The 21,054-nt window shown below is 46.1% G+C and overlaps 1 protein-coding gene across 1 annotated transcript in view; it reads left to right on the top strand.

Annotated features, from left to right (window-relative positions):
* The window catches only part of PATL1 (PAT1 homolog 1, processing body mRNA decay factor), a 132,839-nt gene that overhangs the window by 71,938 nt on the left and 39,847 nt on the right, over positions 1 to 21,054 (top strand). Inside the window, exons 12-14 of the mRNA XM_040321000.1 lie at positions 6,988 to 7,085; positions 7,168 to 7,227; positions 8,243 to 8,391. Coding sequence (XP_040176934.1) covers positions 6,988 to 7,085; positions 7,168 to 7,227; positions 8,243 to 8,391 — 307 coding nt within the window. The remainder of the gene's footprint in view (positions 1 to 6,987; positions 7,086 to 7,167; positions 7,228 to 8,242; positions 8,392 to 21,054) is intronic.

The raw sequence follows: 21,054 nt of genomic DNA, 5'->3' as shown, positions 1-21,054 counted from the left end.
TCAAATATGGTGTCTGCTTGCTCAATATGGATTAAATAAACTGTAATTATGCATAGCCATAGATATCATAAATAAAGTGATTTGTGCAACAGCTGGTACTACTTGCACAAATCACTTTATTTATGATATCTATGGCTATGCATAATTATAATTTATTTAAACAATTTTGAGCAAGCAGACACCATATTTGATTGGCTGCTTGCTTCTGTTTGGGCCTGTGCCTGGCACATTTATGACTATGACTAGGCTATTTTCACACTGGGGCTTTGCGCCGTTGGCGGTAAAGCGCCACTATTTTAGCTGCGCTTTACTGTTGTTTTTGCGGCGCTATTCAGCCACTAGTGGGACGCCTTAAAGATGCGGCTGGCAGGAGTTTTTTGAGCATCCTGCCAGCGCACCACTAGCTACCCAAAAAAGGTTAAAACCACCCGCAAAGCGCCGCTTTGCTGGCACTTTGCTGACGGTTTGTGGCGCTGCCCATTGATATCAATGGGCAGGGGCGCTTTAGAAGCAGTGTTTACACTGTTCCTACAGCGCCACAAAGATGTGGCTAGCAGGAATTTTTTGAGCGTCCTGCCAGCGCACCGCTCCAGTGTGAAAGCCCTCGGACTTTTACAATAGAGTAAGAAAAGAGACTCTTTTAGGGCGCTTTGCAGGGCTTTCCCTGAGTGCTTTCACACTGGAGCGGTGCGCTGGCAGGACATTAAAAAATGTCCTGCAAGCAGCATCTTTTAAGCGCTGTAGGAGCGGCTCCTAAAGCGCCCCTGCCCATTGAAATCAAAGTGGAGCTTTGCGGGCGTTTTTTTTTACCTGTTCTCGGCCGCTAGCGAGGGTTTAAAGAGCCACACTAGCGGCTGAATAATGCCGCGAATAAGACGGTAAAGCGCCGCTAAAAATAGTGTTGCTTTACCGCCAATGCCCCCACCTCCCAAGTGTGAAAGAGGCCTTAAAGCAGGGCTCAAGTCCTGCGGGAACGTGTGGGAACGGAGTTCCTGCACTTTTTTCACAGTAGGAACGCAGTTCCCTTTGCAGGACTAGAGCAGCTAAGCCGCCCGAGCCAATCCTTCACTAAGCGGCGATGTCCAGCTCGAGTCACTATCAGAGGCAGGCGAACCTTAGTAATCCTTTATGTTACTGGTCGCTTCCTGTATATGCAATCATCGGGTAGTGTGCGGGTATTCCGTCACTTCCTCGATGCCGCAATGTCTCCTGGGAGCTTTTGTCATTGTTCCCAGGAGACATTGCGGAGGTCTGCCGCGAGATATCGCAGGATTTAGAAAGAACTTGCTTCTTTCTAAATCCTGCGATAACTCGCGGCGGACCTCCGCAATGTCTCTTGGGAACAATGACAAAAGCTCCCAGGAGACATTGCGGCATCGAGGAAGTGACGGAATACCCGCACACTACCCGATGAATCCATATACAGGAAGCGACCAGTAACACAAAGGATTACTAAGGTACAGTGGATCGAAAAAAAAAAACATGCGGTTTAGTAATTATGCATATGAGCATGAGTGTCAGAGGCGCTGGCGCAGCAGTGGCAGAGGACTGTATCCATTATGAGAAACATCCCCTGCACTGCTGCATGTCCCTGATCATCAGAGTGCCACTGCCAGTGAGTGTGACCTGTCTGTGTTCCACTGCGTGCAGTCACTGTCTCTGATGTTCCGTTCCACCTGGCGAGTAAAAATGCTGTCCCCCCCCAGATTTGTAAGGGTTCCTACACCCATGTCCACAACATGCCCCGTTGCTCCAAGGGCGGCCGGTGAACTACATGTTCCAGGGCGCACATATGACCGGTCTCTATGGCTGTGTCACAGTGCGCCGGGCCGACAGCCATGCCGCAAGCCGACGTTGGTTCTGTCTGGAATGCCTCCAGCCGGTGTTCGCAGGACGAGTAAGTAGTGTCCCCTTGCTTGGGCTCTGTGATTTTGGCTGGTGCATTCCTGGGGAGGTCGACTGAGGGTCCGCCCTGCTTTCCTCTCTCCCTTTCCTCTCCCTCCTTCCCCGTTTCTGGGTGACGGCCGTGAGGTGAGGGGCCCGCTTGGGGGGGGGGGGGGGGCGCTCAGTCTGACCCAGGGGGCTGCGGCTGCTGTGGGTGCTGTTGGTGTTTTTTAGTGACTTTGTGTACTGCCATGTGTGTGTGTGGGGGGGGGGGGGGGGGGGTCCCGTGGGCCTATAGGTTGCCGTGTGTCATTGGGGCTTCACTCTGTATGTTAAAAAAAAAAAAAACAGTTTTGGCGCCATTTTGCCGGTGACCAGCTGTGTTTTATGGCGCAGTTGTAATGACGGCGGCCATTTTCTCAAGCCTGCAGGCTTTTTTTGTATTTCGGTGGCCATCTTGGTACAGCTCTTGGACTCTAGTGACTTGAATAGCTTTTCTGCAGCGGCGGTCGGGTGGTGAGTCCTCCGGGGGGGGGGGGGGGGTTTCCCTGCTCTCTGTAGCGGCTGGGAGGGTGTCCTGTGGTCCTGCCTGGCAGTACTAGGGTGGCATTTGCAGTGACTCTCACTGACATGCCGGTGTTAACCCTTTGTGTCCCTGTGGCCTCTATGGATGCTGTGATGGCAGTCCCTGAGGCATTTGTGGTCAGGATGGAAGTGGTGGGGAAAAAAGGGGGGTAACAAAGCTTCTCCCCCCCTCTGCCGCCTTCTGGGATGTTTTTTTTTTTTTACACGAAATCGGGCCTCGCTGCGGCGTCCGGCTCTGGTTCCGTTTTTGTCAGATGCTGCAGGCCTAAGCCCACGGGGACAGTGAGGATGACTCTGTTTCAGGGTCAGCGCATGATTGTGCGTTTGGGGCTCTTGGCACTAAGGTGCGGGTTACTCAAGCACTTGAGGATTCGGCGGAGGCATCAGAGGTGCCAGTCCCGTTTGGGTCCAGCAGCCGCCCCGCAAAAAGTGTTTTCCTTGTGTTCCATATCTGGATGGTTATGCAAGGAATGGGATTGGTCACGGAAGTTTTTGCGGTCCGTTACCCTTTTGAGGAGGATTTCCTATAACAGTGGGTATCTCCTCCGTCAGTGGACCCCCCTGTGTCCAGGCTGGGAAGCTTGTTTTGGAACAAGGCTGCCAAGTTACCTGTGGAAGGGGCTCCCGCTTTAAGGACCCAGCAGATGGGAGAGCTGTGGCCCGCTCCATATTCACAGTGGTGAGACCGGTTTTGGCCAGGTCTCTGGTGTCGCAGACACTTACCGAACGGGCTAAGTCCCTGGTGCAGGAGCTAGAGGCGCAGAATGCTTCCGAGACCTGCGTGGACCTGACCGACCAGTTGGTACAAGGTCTAAAATGTGTCTGTGAGTCGGCCCTGGATACGCATCCCTTGCTTTTCAGGGCCTCCGCCTATGCGGTGGTACTGCCCCGCCTTGTATGGCTAAAGGTTGGTCTGCGGACCAGTCCTCTAAGAAGTCCCTGGTGGACTTACCCTGTGAGGGTGAACAGCTTTTTGGGGTGTCCCTGGATGACATCATAAAAAATGCCACGGGCGGTAAGAGCACTCTGCTCCCGCAATCTGGGAAGGGTAAGGTGCCTCGCCGTAGGCAAAGGGCCCTCATTTACTAACCCCAAGCGGTTTTGTTTTCGCCCGCCAAGTGCGGCAGGAAAACGTTTCCAGGGTGCGAAGACGTCCACTGAAGGGCGAAAGCGCCCCTGGTACCGCATGCCCAACAAGCCTGCGGACAAGCCTGCTTCCGCATGAAGGTTTGCCCTCGCCCACATCTCGGGTGGGGGGCCGGCTCCGCGAATTCGCGGCTCGTTGGAGGTCTCTTCTTTCCGACCGTTGGGTCTGAGAAGTAGTTTCCTCGGGGTACAAGTTGGTTTCTCTCTTGTCAACCAAACAGATTTTTTTCCCTCCAAACTCTGGCTTTCTCCGGATCGCCTGAAGGACCCGTCAGGAGCTGTCCAGGATTGCTGGACAGGGGGGGGTGGTTGTACCGGTTCCCTCAACGGAACGGTTTCAGGGGTTTTTACTCCAATCTGTTTGTAGTCCCCAAGAAGGACGGGGTCCGTCCGGTCCTGGACCTCAAGGCCCTCAATTGCTTTGTCAAAGCGCAAAAATTCGGAATAGTCTATTTGCTCAGTAATACCAGCGCTTCATCAGAGGGATTTCCTAGCATCCCTGGATATCAGGACGCGTACCTCCATACTCCTATTTGCGCAAAACACCAGAGGTTTTTTGCGGTCGAGGAGGACCAGTTTCTATTGTGTTCCTCCCATTTGGCCTAGCTTCGGCACCACAGGTTTTCTTCACCAAGGTGCTCGCCTCGATCCGGGCCCTGCTGCGGCAGCATGGGATCGCTAGCTTGGACTTAGTAGACGACCTGTCAAACCCTCCGAGAATTCGGTTGGCTGCTGAATATCCAGAAGTCAGTACTGGTTGCGGTCTCAGCGGCTGGAATGTCTGGGGTTGGTTCGGGATTCCTAGGCGGCGATAGTTTTCCTCCCAGCGGAAGCACTGCAGACTCTGCAATCTGCGGTGCAGCGTTTGGCGACCCAATATGGGCGACGCTTCGCTTTTGCATAACAGTGCTGGGTCTGACGGTGGCCTCTTTTTTTTGAGGCAGTCCCGTATGCCCAATTCCACACTCTGTGTTACAGAAAGAGATTCTGTGACACTGGAACAAGCATCCTTCGTCTCTGGATTACCAGATTCGGGTGCCCAGTCAGCCCAGGGACGCTGGACTCAGGAGGAGTCCTGCCTTCCAATCAATGTACTGGAGTTCCGAGCGATCAAGTTGTCTCTCCAAGTGGTCTCTGGGTCTGCAAGGCCGACCGATCAGAATCCAGTCTGACAACGCTACGGCATACGTCAATCATCAGGGGGTCACACGAAGCTCGGCTGCAGCGACGGAAGTCGCGCACATCCTCTGGTGGGCCGAAAGCTGGGTTCCAGCTCTGTCGGCGGTGTACATTCCGAGGAAACTGAATTGGCAAGCAGACTATCTAAATCACCAAAGGCTAGACCAAGGAGAATGGTCGCTACACCCCGAGGTGTTTTCAGACTCTGTGCCAAAGTTGGGGCATTCCTGACGTGGACCTTCTCGCGTCCCGTCTCAATCGGAAGGTGTTACGATTCGTGACCAGGTCGAGGGACCCGTGGGCAGGCGCGTCAGACGCGTTGGTGGCGCCTTGTGGTCACTATTATATATTGTAGATATTTCTGAACATCCGCCCCTGATGAGTGTATTAAATACATGAAACGCGTCGGACTTCCTTGGGGATGCAGATACATGTCCACACTGTACCATCAACTCTGGAATTTACCCATTCACCATATATGATGTCAATATTTGTATATTAATGTACTCATTGTTCAATTTTCCGCATAGGCTACTTTGATGTTTATATATATATATATATATATATAATCTCATTTAATGTTTTTACTAATCAATTCAGTCCACAAGGTAGCATATACTAATATACCCTTGATGCCCATAGTCCACATACACATGCTTGTGTGAACAAATATGGAATGATGTTCACTATAATGTCTTTCTCCATGTGGTTTTCTTTATTGATCTTGTTTTTACATTTTTATGATTAATAACTATATACTTTGATTCTTATACCTCCATTTCGTCTATGGCCTCATTTAAAGTCCCAAACTTCCCGCTTATATCCCTAGTCATCCATAAGGATGAGGTGGTGCTGCGGCCGTAGCCATCATTCCTTCCAAAGGTGGTTTCGGTGTTTCACAATAATGAGGACATTGTATTCCATCCTTATTTTCTCGGCCGAAAAACCCGAAGGAGGCCACTTTGCATTCCTTGAATGTGGTTCGAGCCCTATGGGTGTACTTGTCTGCTACGGCTCTGTTTCGGAGGTCGGACTCGCCGTTCGTCTTGGTGACTGGTCCTATAAAAAGGCCTGGCGGTCTCGTCGGCCACCATTTCTAGGTGGATCAGACAGGTCGTGCTCCAGGCCTATGCCCTACAGTGGTGGGCGCCTACCTTCAGGTCACGGGGCATTCGACCAGAGCGATTGGTGCCTCTTGGGTTTTTCGTCGTCAAGCGTCTGTCTTGCAGTTTTGCAAGGCAGCGACCTGGTCGTCAATCCACACCTTTTCAAAATTTTATAAGGTGGATGTGAGTGCATCGTCGGATGCCTCCTTTGGCCGCAAGGTTTTACAGGCGGCAGTTTAAGCTTGAAGTTCCTCCGTTGAGGAACTATGGTTTGTTTGGGGTGAAACCTGGTTTGCTGTGTTTTTTTTTTTTTCCCCACCCCTCAAAAATTTTGACACTGCTTGGGGACATCCCTAAGGTCAATGCTGCTGTGTCCGTCCATGAACGAAAGAGAAAATAAAATTTTTGTACTCGCCGTAAAATCCATTTCTGAGTTTATGGACGGACACAGCACCGACCCCTCTTTTGTTTGTACTGCTTGTCTACGAACTGAGGCTGGATGCTTCCAGAGAGTGGGATGTACCCGGGGGACACGCCCCCTGGGGGGTGCTGTACTGAAGTGTTTTAACACTAAAAGTGCTGTTTTTTGTTCTACCTAGTCTCTCCTAGAGCGAAGGTACATAACCCTAAGGTCAATGCTGCTGTGTCCGTCCATGAACTCAGAGAAATGGATTTTACGGTGAGTACAAAAATCCTATTTTTTGGATTGTAGAGTATATTGAGGTACTTTGTACTTCATGCTTCTGATACAGAAATTTTTAGTAGGAAATTTTGAGAGCACAAACACTCCTGCACTATAGTGGCCAGGAGTCTGTTTACATGTGTCAAGCTGACTGGCAGCTTTCTAGTGGAAAGCCATACACGCTATACATACAAACAAAAAAGGGTACAGATACCTTAATTTTGATTGTCTACCAGGTCTTGCATCAGTGGTGTGTGATTCTTACGGCCTCTGTAACCTGCAACACACTTTAGATTAGAGGAGAATCCAATTGTTTTTTTTTTTTTTCATCTTTGGGTACCATTAGTTGTCACTGGTTTCTGTTGTTGGTGTATGCCTGCTTTTAACTTGCCTTTTTACCCACAGTACAGTTTGAAGGATCTCTTGGAAAGCTGACCGTCTCTAGCGTGAACAACCCTCGGAAGATGATTGATGCCGTGGCTACACATCGTTCTGATGAAGAGGTAAACGCACCAACCTGGCTAAGACCGTGTGGCTTGCGTGTCTGTATCTTGGCTTCTGAAACCTCTTCCGCTCACTTTACAGGAAACCCGGGAGAAACAAGTGAGAGACAAGAGACGGCAGACCCTAGTGCTAATTGAGAAGGTAAATATTTTTAATTCATTGGTAATACTGACCTATTTGACATTCTAATATGTCCAGCTCTATGACCACACACTGTACGTTTGAAACCTGTATGACCGTGTGCGTCCAGGCAGTTAGAGCAGCTGTCAGTAATTAATGACCTCTGACATTTGACACAAGCCAAAATATCAGATGCATTTAAATAAAGCTAAGTAATGAAGCATATTTTTCATAAGTAAGCCTGCAAGGTAAATATAACTTAAAACGAAATGTTCAGATTCACGCAGAAATAGAAAAGTTGTTATCTTGAAAGAGTCTACATTTAGTAGTTGGATGGCTTTCTCTGTATGTAATTGTACCTACTGATTTCCCAAGTGACCAGCAGCAGTTTGAATGTGTACAGGACTGGCCAATCCATAGCTTTAAATAGGAAATAAGCAATGGAGGAACACAACAATATGTTGCAATCTTAAGAACTAGTTTTTGGATAAAAAGTTTAAGTGTAAGCTGTATAATTAGCCAGTTTAAGGGGGGGCGCACTATCTTTGTCGTGCATGGGCAAATCCTTTAAGGGGGCAGATTTAGGGTGCTAGTGGCTTTTGGGTTCTTGGCTAATAATAATGCTGAACATTAGTTCACATCACTCTGTTTCCCAAAGTTGATCATCAGCAGTGGCCAGTATTGGAGCCTCCAATGTTGCAGTCTTAACATGTTATGTCTAGGATTTGTATGTATAGATCTAAAAAAAATTATTCCAATAGATTTTTTTCTTAATGTGACTTTTAGGCATTTTGAAAATGCTCTATATTCTCTTTATAGTAACACAACCAAAGCCATGTACATTTTTGGAAGCCAGAAGAAGCATTGGTTCTCATTTGGCAGACTAGAGTCCCTCATAAATCGGTTATATAGAATCCAAAGTTTTTTTTTTTTTTTTTTTTTGAAACTACAGGATTCGATTTTATCAGCAAGGGGTGCTGCAAATGTCTGACTATCCATAATGTGGTGGTTTAGATAATTTGTGTGTATGTTGCAGGCTTTCTCTGTCTTGTTGGCGTTGGAAGACTTTGAGCGGCGGTTTTCACTGTGCTGTGAAGATGAGGAGAGGGAGGCCCTGACCGAGGAACGCAGGCACAAGCTGCAGCAGCTCTGTGACATCTTGAGGGGAAAGGAAGGAATTGAGCGGTGAGATCAGCCAGGAATTTATTGGTAACAAAACAACCATAATCGTATATACAGCAGGTAAAATAAGTATTGAACATGTAACAATTTTTCTAGTTAAATATTTTTCAAATGGTGCTATTGACATGAAATTTTCATCTCATGTTATTAACAACCCATGCAATGCATACATACAAAGATGCCGAAACATGTTCAGAAATTAAGTTGTGTGTAATAAAATGCAATGACACAGGGAAAAAATTAAACGCGTTAACTGAAATTCGACTTTGTACAAAATCCTTTGTTGATAATGACAAGACGCCTCCTGTATGGAGAAACTAGTCGCATGCATTGCTCAGGTATGATTTTGGCCCATTCTTCCACAGAAACAAATCTTGAAGGTTCCGTGGGGCTCTTCTATGAACTCTGATATTTAGTTCTTGCCATAGATTTTCTATTGGATTCAAGTCCAGGTACAGTAATTGGCTGGGCCATTCTAGTAGCTTTATTTTCTTTCTTTGAATCCAAATGAGAGTTCCCTTGGCTCTGTGTTTGGGATCTTTGGCTTGCTGAAATGTCCACCCCCAATTCATCTTCACCAACTTGGTAGATGGCAGCAGATTTTTATCAGTGTCTTGGTACATACTTTTTCGGCCATCCTTCAAAAGACATGACGTTTGCCAGGACCTATGCTAAATAACAGCCCCACACCATGATGTTCCCACCTCCAAACTTCACTGTTGGTATGGTGGTTTCGGGGCGATGTGCACTGCCATATGACCTCCAAATATTGTGTGTATTATGGCATCAATAGAGTTCAATTTTGGTCTCATCTGATCAGACTATATTCTCCCAGTATTTCACAGGCTTGAAGCTGGGCTAAAATAAATAAGCAAAAATACGTGATGTAGTGAGTTAATGATTGGGTAGGTGGATATAATATACCCTGCAATGTTAAAATTATAAAAAGTGAACAAACGTACAGATGCAATTAAATGCAATAAACAAAGTCCTATGTGAAAAAAGGGAAACAACCTGTTGAGTAAAACATGGGCAACCAATTCAGCAGATAAGTGAATATCATAAATTGTGCAATAATTGATCAACAGATACGGCAACAAAAATTTAAAATGTGTGAAAAACATACAAATAGCAGTCTCTTCCAAATGAATCCCAATCAGGGAGTAAATAATGAAAACACCCATGAAGAATCTTCAATATTCGGAGGACACCGCAAATCCACCACCACATAGACTGAAGGCTTATCAGCTAAACAAGCTGTTGGAGCTTGTGGCTAATAACCAGTCAGGGCATTTGAATCCTCCCAACACCTTCAGTGGCAGAAGAAAGTTCTTAACTTCAGTGCGGTACAGAGGATTTTTACAGTCTTCTGAAGTTTATGTTGGATTCAACTCGGCTGCTTGTTGACGGTGATCATACGGTTTGGACAGACTAGGTATATAATGGCCTAATTCACTCACCGAGGATACGTTCGAGTATACATCTGGACTTCAGGAGGTGTCAAAAGGATTCAAAGGTCCTGGCTGGGTATTGGCCTCAAGCTCTGACAACTTGTTGAGCTGGTAAGCCTTCAGTCTTACCATGTGGTGGTGGATTCACTGTGTCCTTCGAATATACTGAAGATTCTTTATGGGTGTTTTCGTTATTTATTCCTTGATTGGTAAGCATTTGAGACTGTTATTTTTTTGTTTTTTTACACATTTTTAATTTAAAAATGTTGCCGTATGTGTTTCACTATATCACGTATATTTGCTTATTTATATTGGCGCAGCTTCTTTTTGTTCATATTTGTTTGGTGCCTATTTCACTTTGAGTTGCAGCTATCTTTAGGTTTTTAGTTATTATACCAGCGCAGTTTTCTTCTTTAACATTTCACAGGCTTGTCTAAATGCTGTTCAGCAAACTTAAAACGAGCTTCAACATGCTTTTTCTTCAGCAATGCAGTCTTGCGTGGTAAGCATGAAATACAGAGGGACTAATGGGGACTAAGGGAAAGTTGGGACTTTAAATGAAACAGAACATTAAGGGCAGAGCGAATCAGTGGGTAAAATAAATTAGGCTGTTTATTGATGGCACATATAGATACGTTGCATTATAGATACATGGTAATAAATAATGTGTTAGAGTTCATAGTAGGAACATGATCAATCAGTCATAAACATTCCAATAATATCATGATAGCCAAAGTAACACATGATAAACGATGTAACCAGCATAAATGCATGGTGAATATACATGGTGGATCAATAAGTATGTTAAAGTGCATGATGGAGAAATGATTGATCGGCCCTGATAAGTTCCAATAGAGGCATAGTAAACAATGTAACCCATGGTAAAAACTGTGATCAACAGCAATCAGTAGTAGTTAACAATCAAATTGAAAAATAGAGACATGATCGGTTAGTCATAACAGGTAATAATTGTAACATAGTAGACAATATAGCGCATGATAAACAAGCAACCAGCAAAATTGCATGGTAGGTATGCATGGTGAATCAATAGTTATGTATAAAATATGTATTAATAGTATGACTGATTGATCATGGAGAGTTTAAAATGGTAGCATGGTAAACAATATAACACATAAGTACTGTGATCAACAGTGTATCCAAAGTGGTGTAAGCTCATAAAAAAATGTTATAAGGCACATTCGAACGTTCAAATGCCCATGATAGTATCCATGATTAAAGTGACATATCATCTATAAGGTAAGCTTGACGCGTTTCGTTGATACTTTGCTTGCTCCTGATGAGTGTAGAGGCCAAGTTGACACCTATGGTAAAAAATAAATGGTGGTAGAATACTAGTTAGGGGTACATAACTAGAGAGGGAAGAGGGGGAGCACAACAAGGTGGTCCAAACAATCTTACCTAGGGTAATTGGTAAAATAGGGTAGAAGATAATATTGTTGATCAGAGGCATTTGAAGGAGGGTAGGTAATAACCCCACCGGGAGCTGACGTGGAGACAGATTGGTGGCAAAAGAGATCCAATCTCAAGATGTTAAGTGATGAAATGATAAGTGCCTATTTCAAGAGTGTGATGAGGAGTATGAGCCTGCAGGGCTTCTGTAAAAAAAATGTGAAGGGGCCATACATCAGGGTAATGAGTTTGGCTAACAAGGTAGAGGTCAAAGAAATGACTAGTAATATAGAAAAAAATGGTAGAACAGAACACGACAAACTAGTGGGAAGTAGTGAGGTGAGTGAAGTGAATGTGAAATGAAGAGGTGGCTGTAAACCCACCAACAAAAACTGGTGACAAAAAGAAATAAGGGTAATTTATTTTTTACCATAGGTGTCAACTTGGCCTCTGCTTGCTCCTGATGAGTGGAAAGTATCCACGAAACGCGTCGAGCTTACCTTTATAGATGATATGTCACTTTAATCATGGATACTATCATGGGCATTTGAACGTTCGAATGTGCCTTATAAAAAATTTTATGAGCTTACACCACTTTGGATACACTGTTGATCACAGTACTTATCATGTGTTATATTGTTTACCATGCTACCATTTTAAACTCCCCATGATCAATTAGTCATACTATTAATACATATTTTATACATAACTATTGATTCACCATGCATACCTACCATGCAATTTTGCTGGTTGCTTGTTTATCATGCGCTATATTGTCTACTATGTTACAATTATTACCTGTTATGACTAACCGATCATGTCTCTATTTTTCAATTTGATTGTTAACTACTACTGATTGCTGTTGATCACAGTTTTTACCATGTGTTACATTGTTTACTATGCCTCTATTGGAACTTATCAGGGCCGATCAGTCATTTCTCCATCATGCACTTTAACATACTTATTGATCTACCATGTATATTCACCATACATTTATGCTGGTTACATCGTTTATCATGTGTTACTTTGGCTATCATGATATTATTGGAATGTTTATGACTGATCGATCATGTTCCTACTATGAACTCTAACACATTATTTATTACCATGTATCTATAATGCAACGTATCCATATGTGCCATCAATAAACAGCCTAATTTATTTTACCCACTGATTCGCTCTGCCCTTAATGTTCTGTTTCATTTAAAGTCCCAACTTTCCCTTAGTCCCTCTTTGTTCATATTACCAGGGAGAGTTGTGTGCCTGATGGCCACACTCTCACCTTAAGTCCCACCAATCTGATTTTTGGATTTAGTAATCCAAAATCTTCCAGTTTCAAGCATGAAATAAGGCCATGGCATTCGAGTGCATTACTTATTGTTTTCTTTGAAACAATTGTACCCAATTCCTGGTCTTTCTGAAGCTCTTCACAAGTGGTTCTTGACTCTTGGGCAACTCTTCTGATAATAATCTTCACTCCCCGCAAGAAATCTTGCGAGGATCACCTGGTCGTGGCCAGTTTATGGTGAACTGATATTTCCACATCCGAATTACGGCCCCTAGAGTGCTCACTGGAATATTCAGAAATCCTTCTGTAGACAATGCCATCAGTATGTTTTGCAACAATGAGGTTTGTGAAGGCCTTGAGCTTTTTTTCTTTTACCCATCATGAGATATTTCTTGTATGACATCTTGGTAATGAGACCATTAGTTGAGACTGAAGCAGCTGACATTAATTTGTACTGACAAGGGGCAGGATTGCTTTCTAATTACTGATAGATTTCAGCTTGTCTTGGTTTCCATGCCTTTAGGCAACTCCCTTTCTTCATGTGTTCAATACTTCTTTTTTTTTTTCCCTGTGTCATTCCGATTTATTACACACAACTTAATTTCTGAACGTATTTGCTTTGGTTTCTTTGTATGTCTGGATTACCGTATTTATCAGCGTATAACAAGCCCAGGTGTACAACACGCACCCCAATTTTAAAAGGGGAGTTTAAGGAAAAAATGTTTTCTCTTTCGTTCATGGACGGACACAGCAGCATCTTGACCTTAGGGTATTATCCTCCTAGGAGATTGACTAGGCAGAAAAGCAGCATGTTAAGTGTTAAACACACAGTACAGTACCTCCCAGGGGGCGGTTCCCCCGGGTACATCCCCCACTCTCTGCTCTGCAGCCTTAGTTTTTTTCTGCCTAGCACAGGAGAATGACTCTGGGCCCATGTGGCCTGGGGATTTTTTTGCGTTTTTTCTTGCTCTTCCTTTTGTTTTTTTCAGCATTTTTGGATCCTAAGATCTACAATCAACTTCCGACTGGGTGACAGGTTGGATCCTTGTAGTCCCCCCAGTTCAGCCATCGAGCATGTGCTGGCCTTTTAGCTACGCGCTGAACTGTCCACTACATGCCCCGTTGCTCCAGGGGTGGCCGGTGAGCTTACGCCCCAGGTCACACATGACCGGGCTCTGTCCGTGTCACAGTGTGCCGGGCCGACAGCCATGCCGTAACCGATAGGAGAGCTGAGGCCCGCTCCATGTTCACGGTGGTGGGGTCGGCGGTGAGACCGGTCTTGGCAGGGGCTCTAGTGTCTCAGACACTTACTGAACGGGCAAAGTTGTTGCTTCAGGAGTTGGAGGCGCATCAAGCCCCTCCGGACTGTGTGGCGCTGGCCGACCAGTTGGTGCAGGGCCTAAAATTTGTCTGTGAGTCAGCCCTGGATACGCTTCCCTTGCTCTCCAGGGCCTCGGCCTACGCAGTGGTGTTGCGCCACCTTATCTGGCTGAAGTGTTGGTCTGCGGACCAGTCTTCTAAGAAGGCCTTGGTGAACTTGCCCTTTAAGGGTGAAAGGCTTTTTGTGGCTTCTCTAGATGACATTATAAAAGATGCCACGGTGAGTAAGAGTAAGCTCCCACAATCTGGTAAGGGTAAGGAGCCTCGCCGTAGGCAGGGGCCCTCCTTTACTGCCCCCAAGCATTTGCTTTGTCCGCCCGGTGCTGCAGGTAAACGTTCCCAGGCCGCGAAGGCGCCCGCTGAAGGGCAGAAGCGCCCCTGGTTCCACAAGCCTGCGGAAAAACCTGCTTCCGCATGAAGGTCTACCCCCGCCCGTCTCTCGGGTTGGGGGGGGGGGGCGTCTTCGCAAATTTACAGCTCGGTGGATGTCTCTTCTTTTCGACCGGTGGGTTTGCGAAGTAGTTTCCTCGGGGTACAAGATAGTTTCTCTCTTGTCCACCAAACAGATTGTTTCCTTCCAATCTCCAGCTTCCTCTGGGTCGACAGGAGGCCCTGTTTGGGGCTGTTCAGGATCTGCTGGTCAGGGGGGTGGTCATGCCGGTTCCCTTACTGGAACGGTTTCAGGGGTTTTACTCAAATCTGTAGTCCCCAAGAAGGAAGGGGTCTGTCCAATCCTGGATCTCAAGGCCCTCAACTGTTTTTTGTTAAAGTGCAAAAGTTCAGGATGGAGTCTGTTTGCTCTGTAGTAGTGGCACTCCATCAAGGGGATTTCCTGGCGTCCTTGGATATCAAGGACGCGTACAGAGGTTTCTGCGCTTTGCGGTCGGGGAGGACCACTTTCAATTTGTGGCCCTCTTTTTCGCCCTGGCTTCGGAGCCAAGGGTTTTCACCAAGGTGCTTGCTCCGATTCTGGATACCTGGACGACCTTCTTCTGAGAGCTTCTAAAATCTCAGAGTTAGAGGAAGATGTGTCTTATCACCTGCCCTCCGGAATTCGGTTGGCTGCTAAATGTTCAGAAGTCTGTGTTGGTACCGTCTCAGCGCCTGGAATACCTGGGGTTGGTCCTGGATTCCTCGGAGGCGAGAGTTTTTCTTCCCACGGAGAAACTACAGACACTGCGAGCTGCGGTGCAGCGGTTGACGACCCAAAAGTGATCGTTGCTTCGCTTTTGCATGCGAGTTCTGGGTCTCATGGCGGCCTCTTTCGAGGCGGTTCCGTATGCTCAATTTCACACTCGTGTGTTACAGGAAGAAATTCTGTCGCGTTTGGACAAGAGCCCTTCGTCCTTGGATTGCCAAGTCCGGGTGAGTCCCCTGGTTAGGTCCTCCCTAGTGTGGTGGCTGACGTCCCCGGTGCTTCGGGCCGGGAAGTCGTTCCTCCCGTGTCATTGGACGGTGGTCACGACGGATGCCAGTCTCTCCGGCTGGGGGGTAGTCTGGGGTGTTCAGTCAGCCCAGGAAGAATCCCGCCTGCCGATCAATGTCCTGGAACTCTGGGCGATCAGGCTGTGCCTCTCCAAGTGGTCTCTGAGACTACAGGGCCGCCCGGTCAGGATTCAGTCGGACAACGCTACGGCTGTGGCCTATGTCAATTGTCAGGGGGGCACAAGGAGCTTCCTGAAGACGTGTCAAACAAAACGGACGTAGAGGCGTCACCTGGTCACATACTGAGGTCACCTCCGGTTCCCTTGGGCTCACTGCGGTGCAGGGTGGAACGCACGCCAGCGCACACGAGTCGGGACCATCTCCACTAATTTAATTCTATGCCATCCAGTCTCGGTGCCGGGCCTTGGGCACTCCTAAAGTAGTAAGCAGCCATTTGGCTTTTTATTTGAACATTTTTAAGTTTAATAAACGGGATTACACTATTTCGGACCTTATCTTATTTGCAAATGCCGTCCTGAGTCTCCATGGGTTAAGAGGTTGTTCCATTATCTGCTTGCTTCATCTGTTAATAGCAAAGTCCAACTTGCTATGAAGCACAGTTGACAACTTTTTTCAGTAAAAGGGTCAACTACTTGTGGTAAGCTGCCATCTTTTGAGCACTTTTGTGGGTGTCCTTATCAGTCGGTGAAGGTGGACCATTAACAGCTTTTATCACTGGATATTATTTCACTGGATGTTCGTGGCAATTATTGTGGATCTTGCGGTACACTACAGTTCTATGGACTGATGGCAGCACATGAATTTATTGAATTTGTTATTGTGATTATTTATGGAATATTGTTGTTATATTCTTTGTTTTTAACTTAATGATCACTAATTATCAAGTTTATCTATTAGGCACCTGTCACGTTGGGGACTAGATGATAACATGTTTTTTTTTAGATATTTAGGTTATATTAGGTAGGCTGGTGTTCCACGTGCTGTTTATTTATAAAAACATGTTTTGTTATAGTTATAATTTTATTTATTAGCTATTAGCGCACTCACCTGTTTTTTTTAATCCACTTTGCAGCAGTGGTATCCACTGTTTTTTGAGGTGCAGCTCATATTTAGTCTAACTCTTGTTTTAATTGCACATTTCGCACGAGATACATTTTTTCTTTTTACCCCCGGGCATACGTGATGTCCCAGATTCTGCTGTTCTTACAGCGTGGAGTGGATCAGGCACTCGCCTTAAATGCGCTTAAGGGTCAGATTTCGCCCTTGGCTGTTTTTTCAGCAACCCTTGGCGGCGCACTCTCTGGTGCGTACATTTGTGCAGGGGGTTCAGCATGTGGCCCCTCCGGTACGCCCTCCACTGCCTCCGTTGGACTTGAATTTAGTCCCCTCGATGCTTCAAAAGCCTACGTTTGAGGGCATTAGGGAGATCCCTTTATTGACCCTTTCCCAGAAGGTGGTTTTTCTGGTGGCAATTACATCGGTCAGACGGGTGTCTGAATTTGCGGCCTTGTCTTGCAAGGCTCCTTACTTGGTCATCCACAGGGATGAGGTGGTGCTGCGTCCGCAGTCATCGTTCCTTCCTAAGGTTGTTTCGGCCTTTTACATTAATGAAAACATTGTTCTCCCGTCCTTGGCTGGCGAACCCAAAAGAGGCTGCCTGCATTCCATGGACGTGGTTCGAGCCCTACGCGTGTACCTATCTGCTACGGCTCCGTTTTGGAGGTCGGATTCACGGTTCGTGATGGTGACTGGTCCTAAGAAGGGTCTGGCGGTCTAGTCGGCCACCATTTCTAGGTGGTTCAGGCCTATGCTCTAAGGAGGCGGGCGCCCCCCTTCCCGGTTACGGCGCATTCGACCAGGGCTAATGGTGCCTTTTGGGCTTTCCGCCATCAAGCGTCTGTTTTGCAGGTGTGTAAGGCACCGACTTGGTCGTCAGTCCACACCTTCTCGAAGTTTTACAAGGTGGATGTGAGTGCATCTTCAGATGCCTCCTTCGGCCGCAAGGTTTTGCAGGCGGCTGTTTAAGGTTAAAGTTCCTCCATTGAGGAGCTTTGGTTTGTTTGGGGTGAAGTTGGTTTGCTGTGTTTTCCCACCCCCTTGATTTTTTGACACTGCTTGGGGACGGACACAGCACCCACCCCTCCTTTTGTTTGTACTGCTTGTTGACGAACTGAGGCTGCAGAGCAAAGAGTGGGGGATGTACCCGGGGGAACTGCCCCCTGGGAAGTACTGTACTGTGTGGAGTGTTTTAATATTTAACATGCTGTTTTTCTGCCTAGTCAATCTCCTAGAAGGAGGATAATACCCTAAGGTCAAGATGCTGTTGTTTCCGTCCATGAACTCAGAGAAATGGATTTTACGGTGAGTACAAAAATCCTATTTTAAAGTCCTTTTTACAGTACACCACACACCCTATCCAGTATACAGCCCCCCTTCCCAGTATACACCCCCCATCCAGTACACCGCCCTCCTGCACTCCCAGGAGACCCCCAGTCTCCTGGGACAGTGCTGCCAGCATTCTCTACAATTAACTAAAAAAAAAAAATCACTGTCAGCCCCTTCCACACTGCTCCTCCTGTGGCACTCGTATTGAAAAATAAAGCTTCCATATACCTCAATAGCTCTTCTTTTTTTTTTTTTTTTTTTTTTTTTCACTGACCTGATCACATGACTGCTCTCTGATGTTACACAGATTGTCATGTGACCACTCTCCTCCTCCAATCAAAGCTACACTCGGAGGAGGAGAGCAGCCAGAAAAAAACAGAGCTATAGAGATTCTTACAAGCTTCGTTTTACATGACACAGGAGTAGCGGTGTAGAAGGGGCTGGCAAGTGACTTTTTTTTTTCTCAACTTCAGACTATGCAGAAAGCACTATTCCAGGGCCAGGGGAGGCGGGATGGCCGGCTTGACACCCCCCCCCCCCCCCCAATGGGTGGCTCCTGGGGCTGTCCGCCCGATCCCCGCCCCCTGTTGGTAAAACATGATATTGGTGTATAACACGCAGGCACTGTTTACCCTCTGTTTTCAGGGGAAAAAGTGTGTGTTATATGCCGATAAATACGGTACATGGGTTGTTACCGACTTATGGTGAAAATTCCATGTCAATAGCACTTTAAGAAAATATTTACCTAGAAAAATGGTGACGTGTTCAATACTTGTATTACCAGCTGTATATCTTGGGTTTAATCTGCAATGGTATATTTTCTGCTTACTGGGACTTATCTTCCATTTTGTTTTTCTCCTCCATTAAACTCACCTCAGTGCTGCTGTAAATGTAGAATACGACCACCATGTATGTCCCTAAGTCATTCACAAGAAGATTTATGGTAATAAAGGCAAGGTTTGTTAGGATGTATAAGTCCTATAGCCCCTGTATTTAATGTAAACCTACTCTTTCCACAAGAAAATGCAAAGGGGTCATTTTTTTAAATCCTCTCTACCCCACCACTTTTCCTTTGCTACTCCACTCAGTTGACTTGTGTAAGCTACTAACTGCTCAAGTTATAGCTTAACCATTTCCCTTCATTTTTTTATATTTACCCACATAAAATCTGCATTTTGGGCTATAAAACGACTTAAAGTGTAAGTAACACCCCCCCTATTGTTTTTTAGCCAAGGAAGCTGCCACCTTTGCCTCTGTGTTTAATCCACAACTGCCATGATGCTGCACATGTGATCAGTTATGACATCCGCCATTGGATGGTTTGACAGTTTGGTTGAGAGCAGAACCAATGGCAGTGTAACATTTCCGGCACGTGTGTTATGGATGGGATTGCCTCCGCTTTAAAAACCCTTGAACATTATATATTTTCTGAACACATGGATCCTGTAAAAAAAAAAAAGAAAAAAAAATGGTAGTTGCAATTTTTTTTTATGTTGCATGATATTTGTTCAGTTGCTTATCAAATATGTTTTCATTAGAAAAATACACTAAAATGAATGTTGGTGCACACAAATCCCCCCCATGGAGTGAGAGGAAAAAAAAAACCTGGTTGGCAATAGAACCAGTGTCTCTATTGGAAGATTTCCCATTTATTACTGTTTCACTTTCGGTGAGAACAGTAAATATGACAAATAGTAAGGGTCCTTTCACACGGAGCGGACCGTTTCTGTGTCTGCTCCGTGTGTCCGCCAAAGCTCAGCGGGGATCCCCGCTGAGCTGTCGGCGGATAGGGCGGTCCCCGCACACAGTGCAGAGACCGCCCTGTCTCTGCTCCGCTCTCCCCTATGGGGGATCGGATGCAGATGGACCGTCTGTCCCACTGCATCCGATCCGTTCCACCGAACGGAAGAAAAATAGGGTTTCTTCCGTTTCGCAAAAGCGGATCCCGACTGACGCGGACGCTAGCGGATGCTCCATCCGTTAACGGACGCGATCCCATAGGGACTCATTACAATTCCGTTAACGGACTTGTAATGAACGGACGAACGGTCCGCTTGTGTGAAAGGAGCCTTAACTTCTGAAACGGGGGAGCAGAAGCTATAAAAACATGACTGCTGTTCTAATTCCTCTCTTGTATCCACAACCCTTTAGGAATAAAATAATTCCATATGCAGTACTGGGAACTTTAAAAGCTTTGTACTATAGGTAACTAGGGTTGAGCGAACCCGAACTGTAAAGTTCTGGTTCGGTACGGACTTTGGGTTTTTTTTGCACCCGAACCCGAATAATTGGAAAAAGTTCGGGTATGTTTTGGCGCGCTGCACGGCAGCCAATCGCCATTTGTTTTACTACTGTGACTGGGAACTGATCACAGCCATGCCTACACAGCACAGATCGTCACACTGCTTTAGTTATGATAGGGAGAGGCTGCTGCTTAGGGACAGTGTCAGAGAGTTGTATCCTGCTTCAGAAATCTCAACAAGCACACTTTTTTTTCCTTTGAGATCTGCATCATCTTATGGTTTATGGCTCGTCACTGTGTTGTAGCTATGGTAGGGACAGGCTGCTGCTGTTGTTGATTGAGGGACAGTGTCAGAGAGGTGTATCCTGCTTCAGAAATCTAAACAAGCACTCTTTATTCCTGTGACATCTGCTGTGCTTCATATTAGTTTAGGAATTTTGTTCAGCTATAGGGACAGCAATCTATAGGTGACTCTGTATATTTCAACAGCACTGCACCTGCCACCACCTGTGCACCTGTGATATACTGTGTGTCCAGTACATAGTTCAGGGACAGGTTCCAGATATTTCCTATAGGGACAGCAATCTATAGGTGACTCTGTATATTTCAACAGCACTGCACCTGTCCCCTGTGATATACTGTCTGTGCAGTACATTGTTTAGGGCTGGGTTCCTGCTTCTTGCTATAGGTAGAGAAATATATAGGTGAATCTCTGCTTATTTCACCATATTACACTATTTTTGTATTTAAAATTTCCCAAAATTAGGGCAAGACCCTAAATTTGAGAAATATGAGGAAAACGTCAAATAAGGGACGTGGCCGCGGTCGTGGTGCTGCTGGTGGAGCTCCTGTTACAGGGAGAGGACGTGGTCGATCTGTGCCAGCTATACGCACAAGTGAAACGCCTTTCTCAGGTGCGAGTAGCCGACAGAGCCTGCAGCGGTATTTGGTCGGGCCTAATCCAGCTCTACGTTGAGGCCAGGAGCAGAACAGGCGGTAGTAGATTGGGTTGCTGACAGTGCCTCCAGTTCCTTCACATTGTTTTCCAACCAGTCTTGTGCTGA

Source organism: Rana temporaria, chromosome 8 (genome assembly GCF_905171775.1).
Source record: "Rana temporaria chromosome 8, aRanTem1.1, whole genome shotgun sequence".
Classification (NCBI taxonomy): Eukaryota; Metazoa; Chordata; class Amphibia; order Anura; family Ranidae; genus Rana; species Rana temporaria.
The sequence above is the reverse complement of the archived record's forward strand: the minus strand, read 5'-3'. Positions and strand labels throughout refer to the sequence as shown.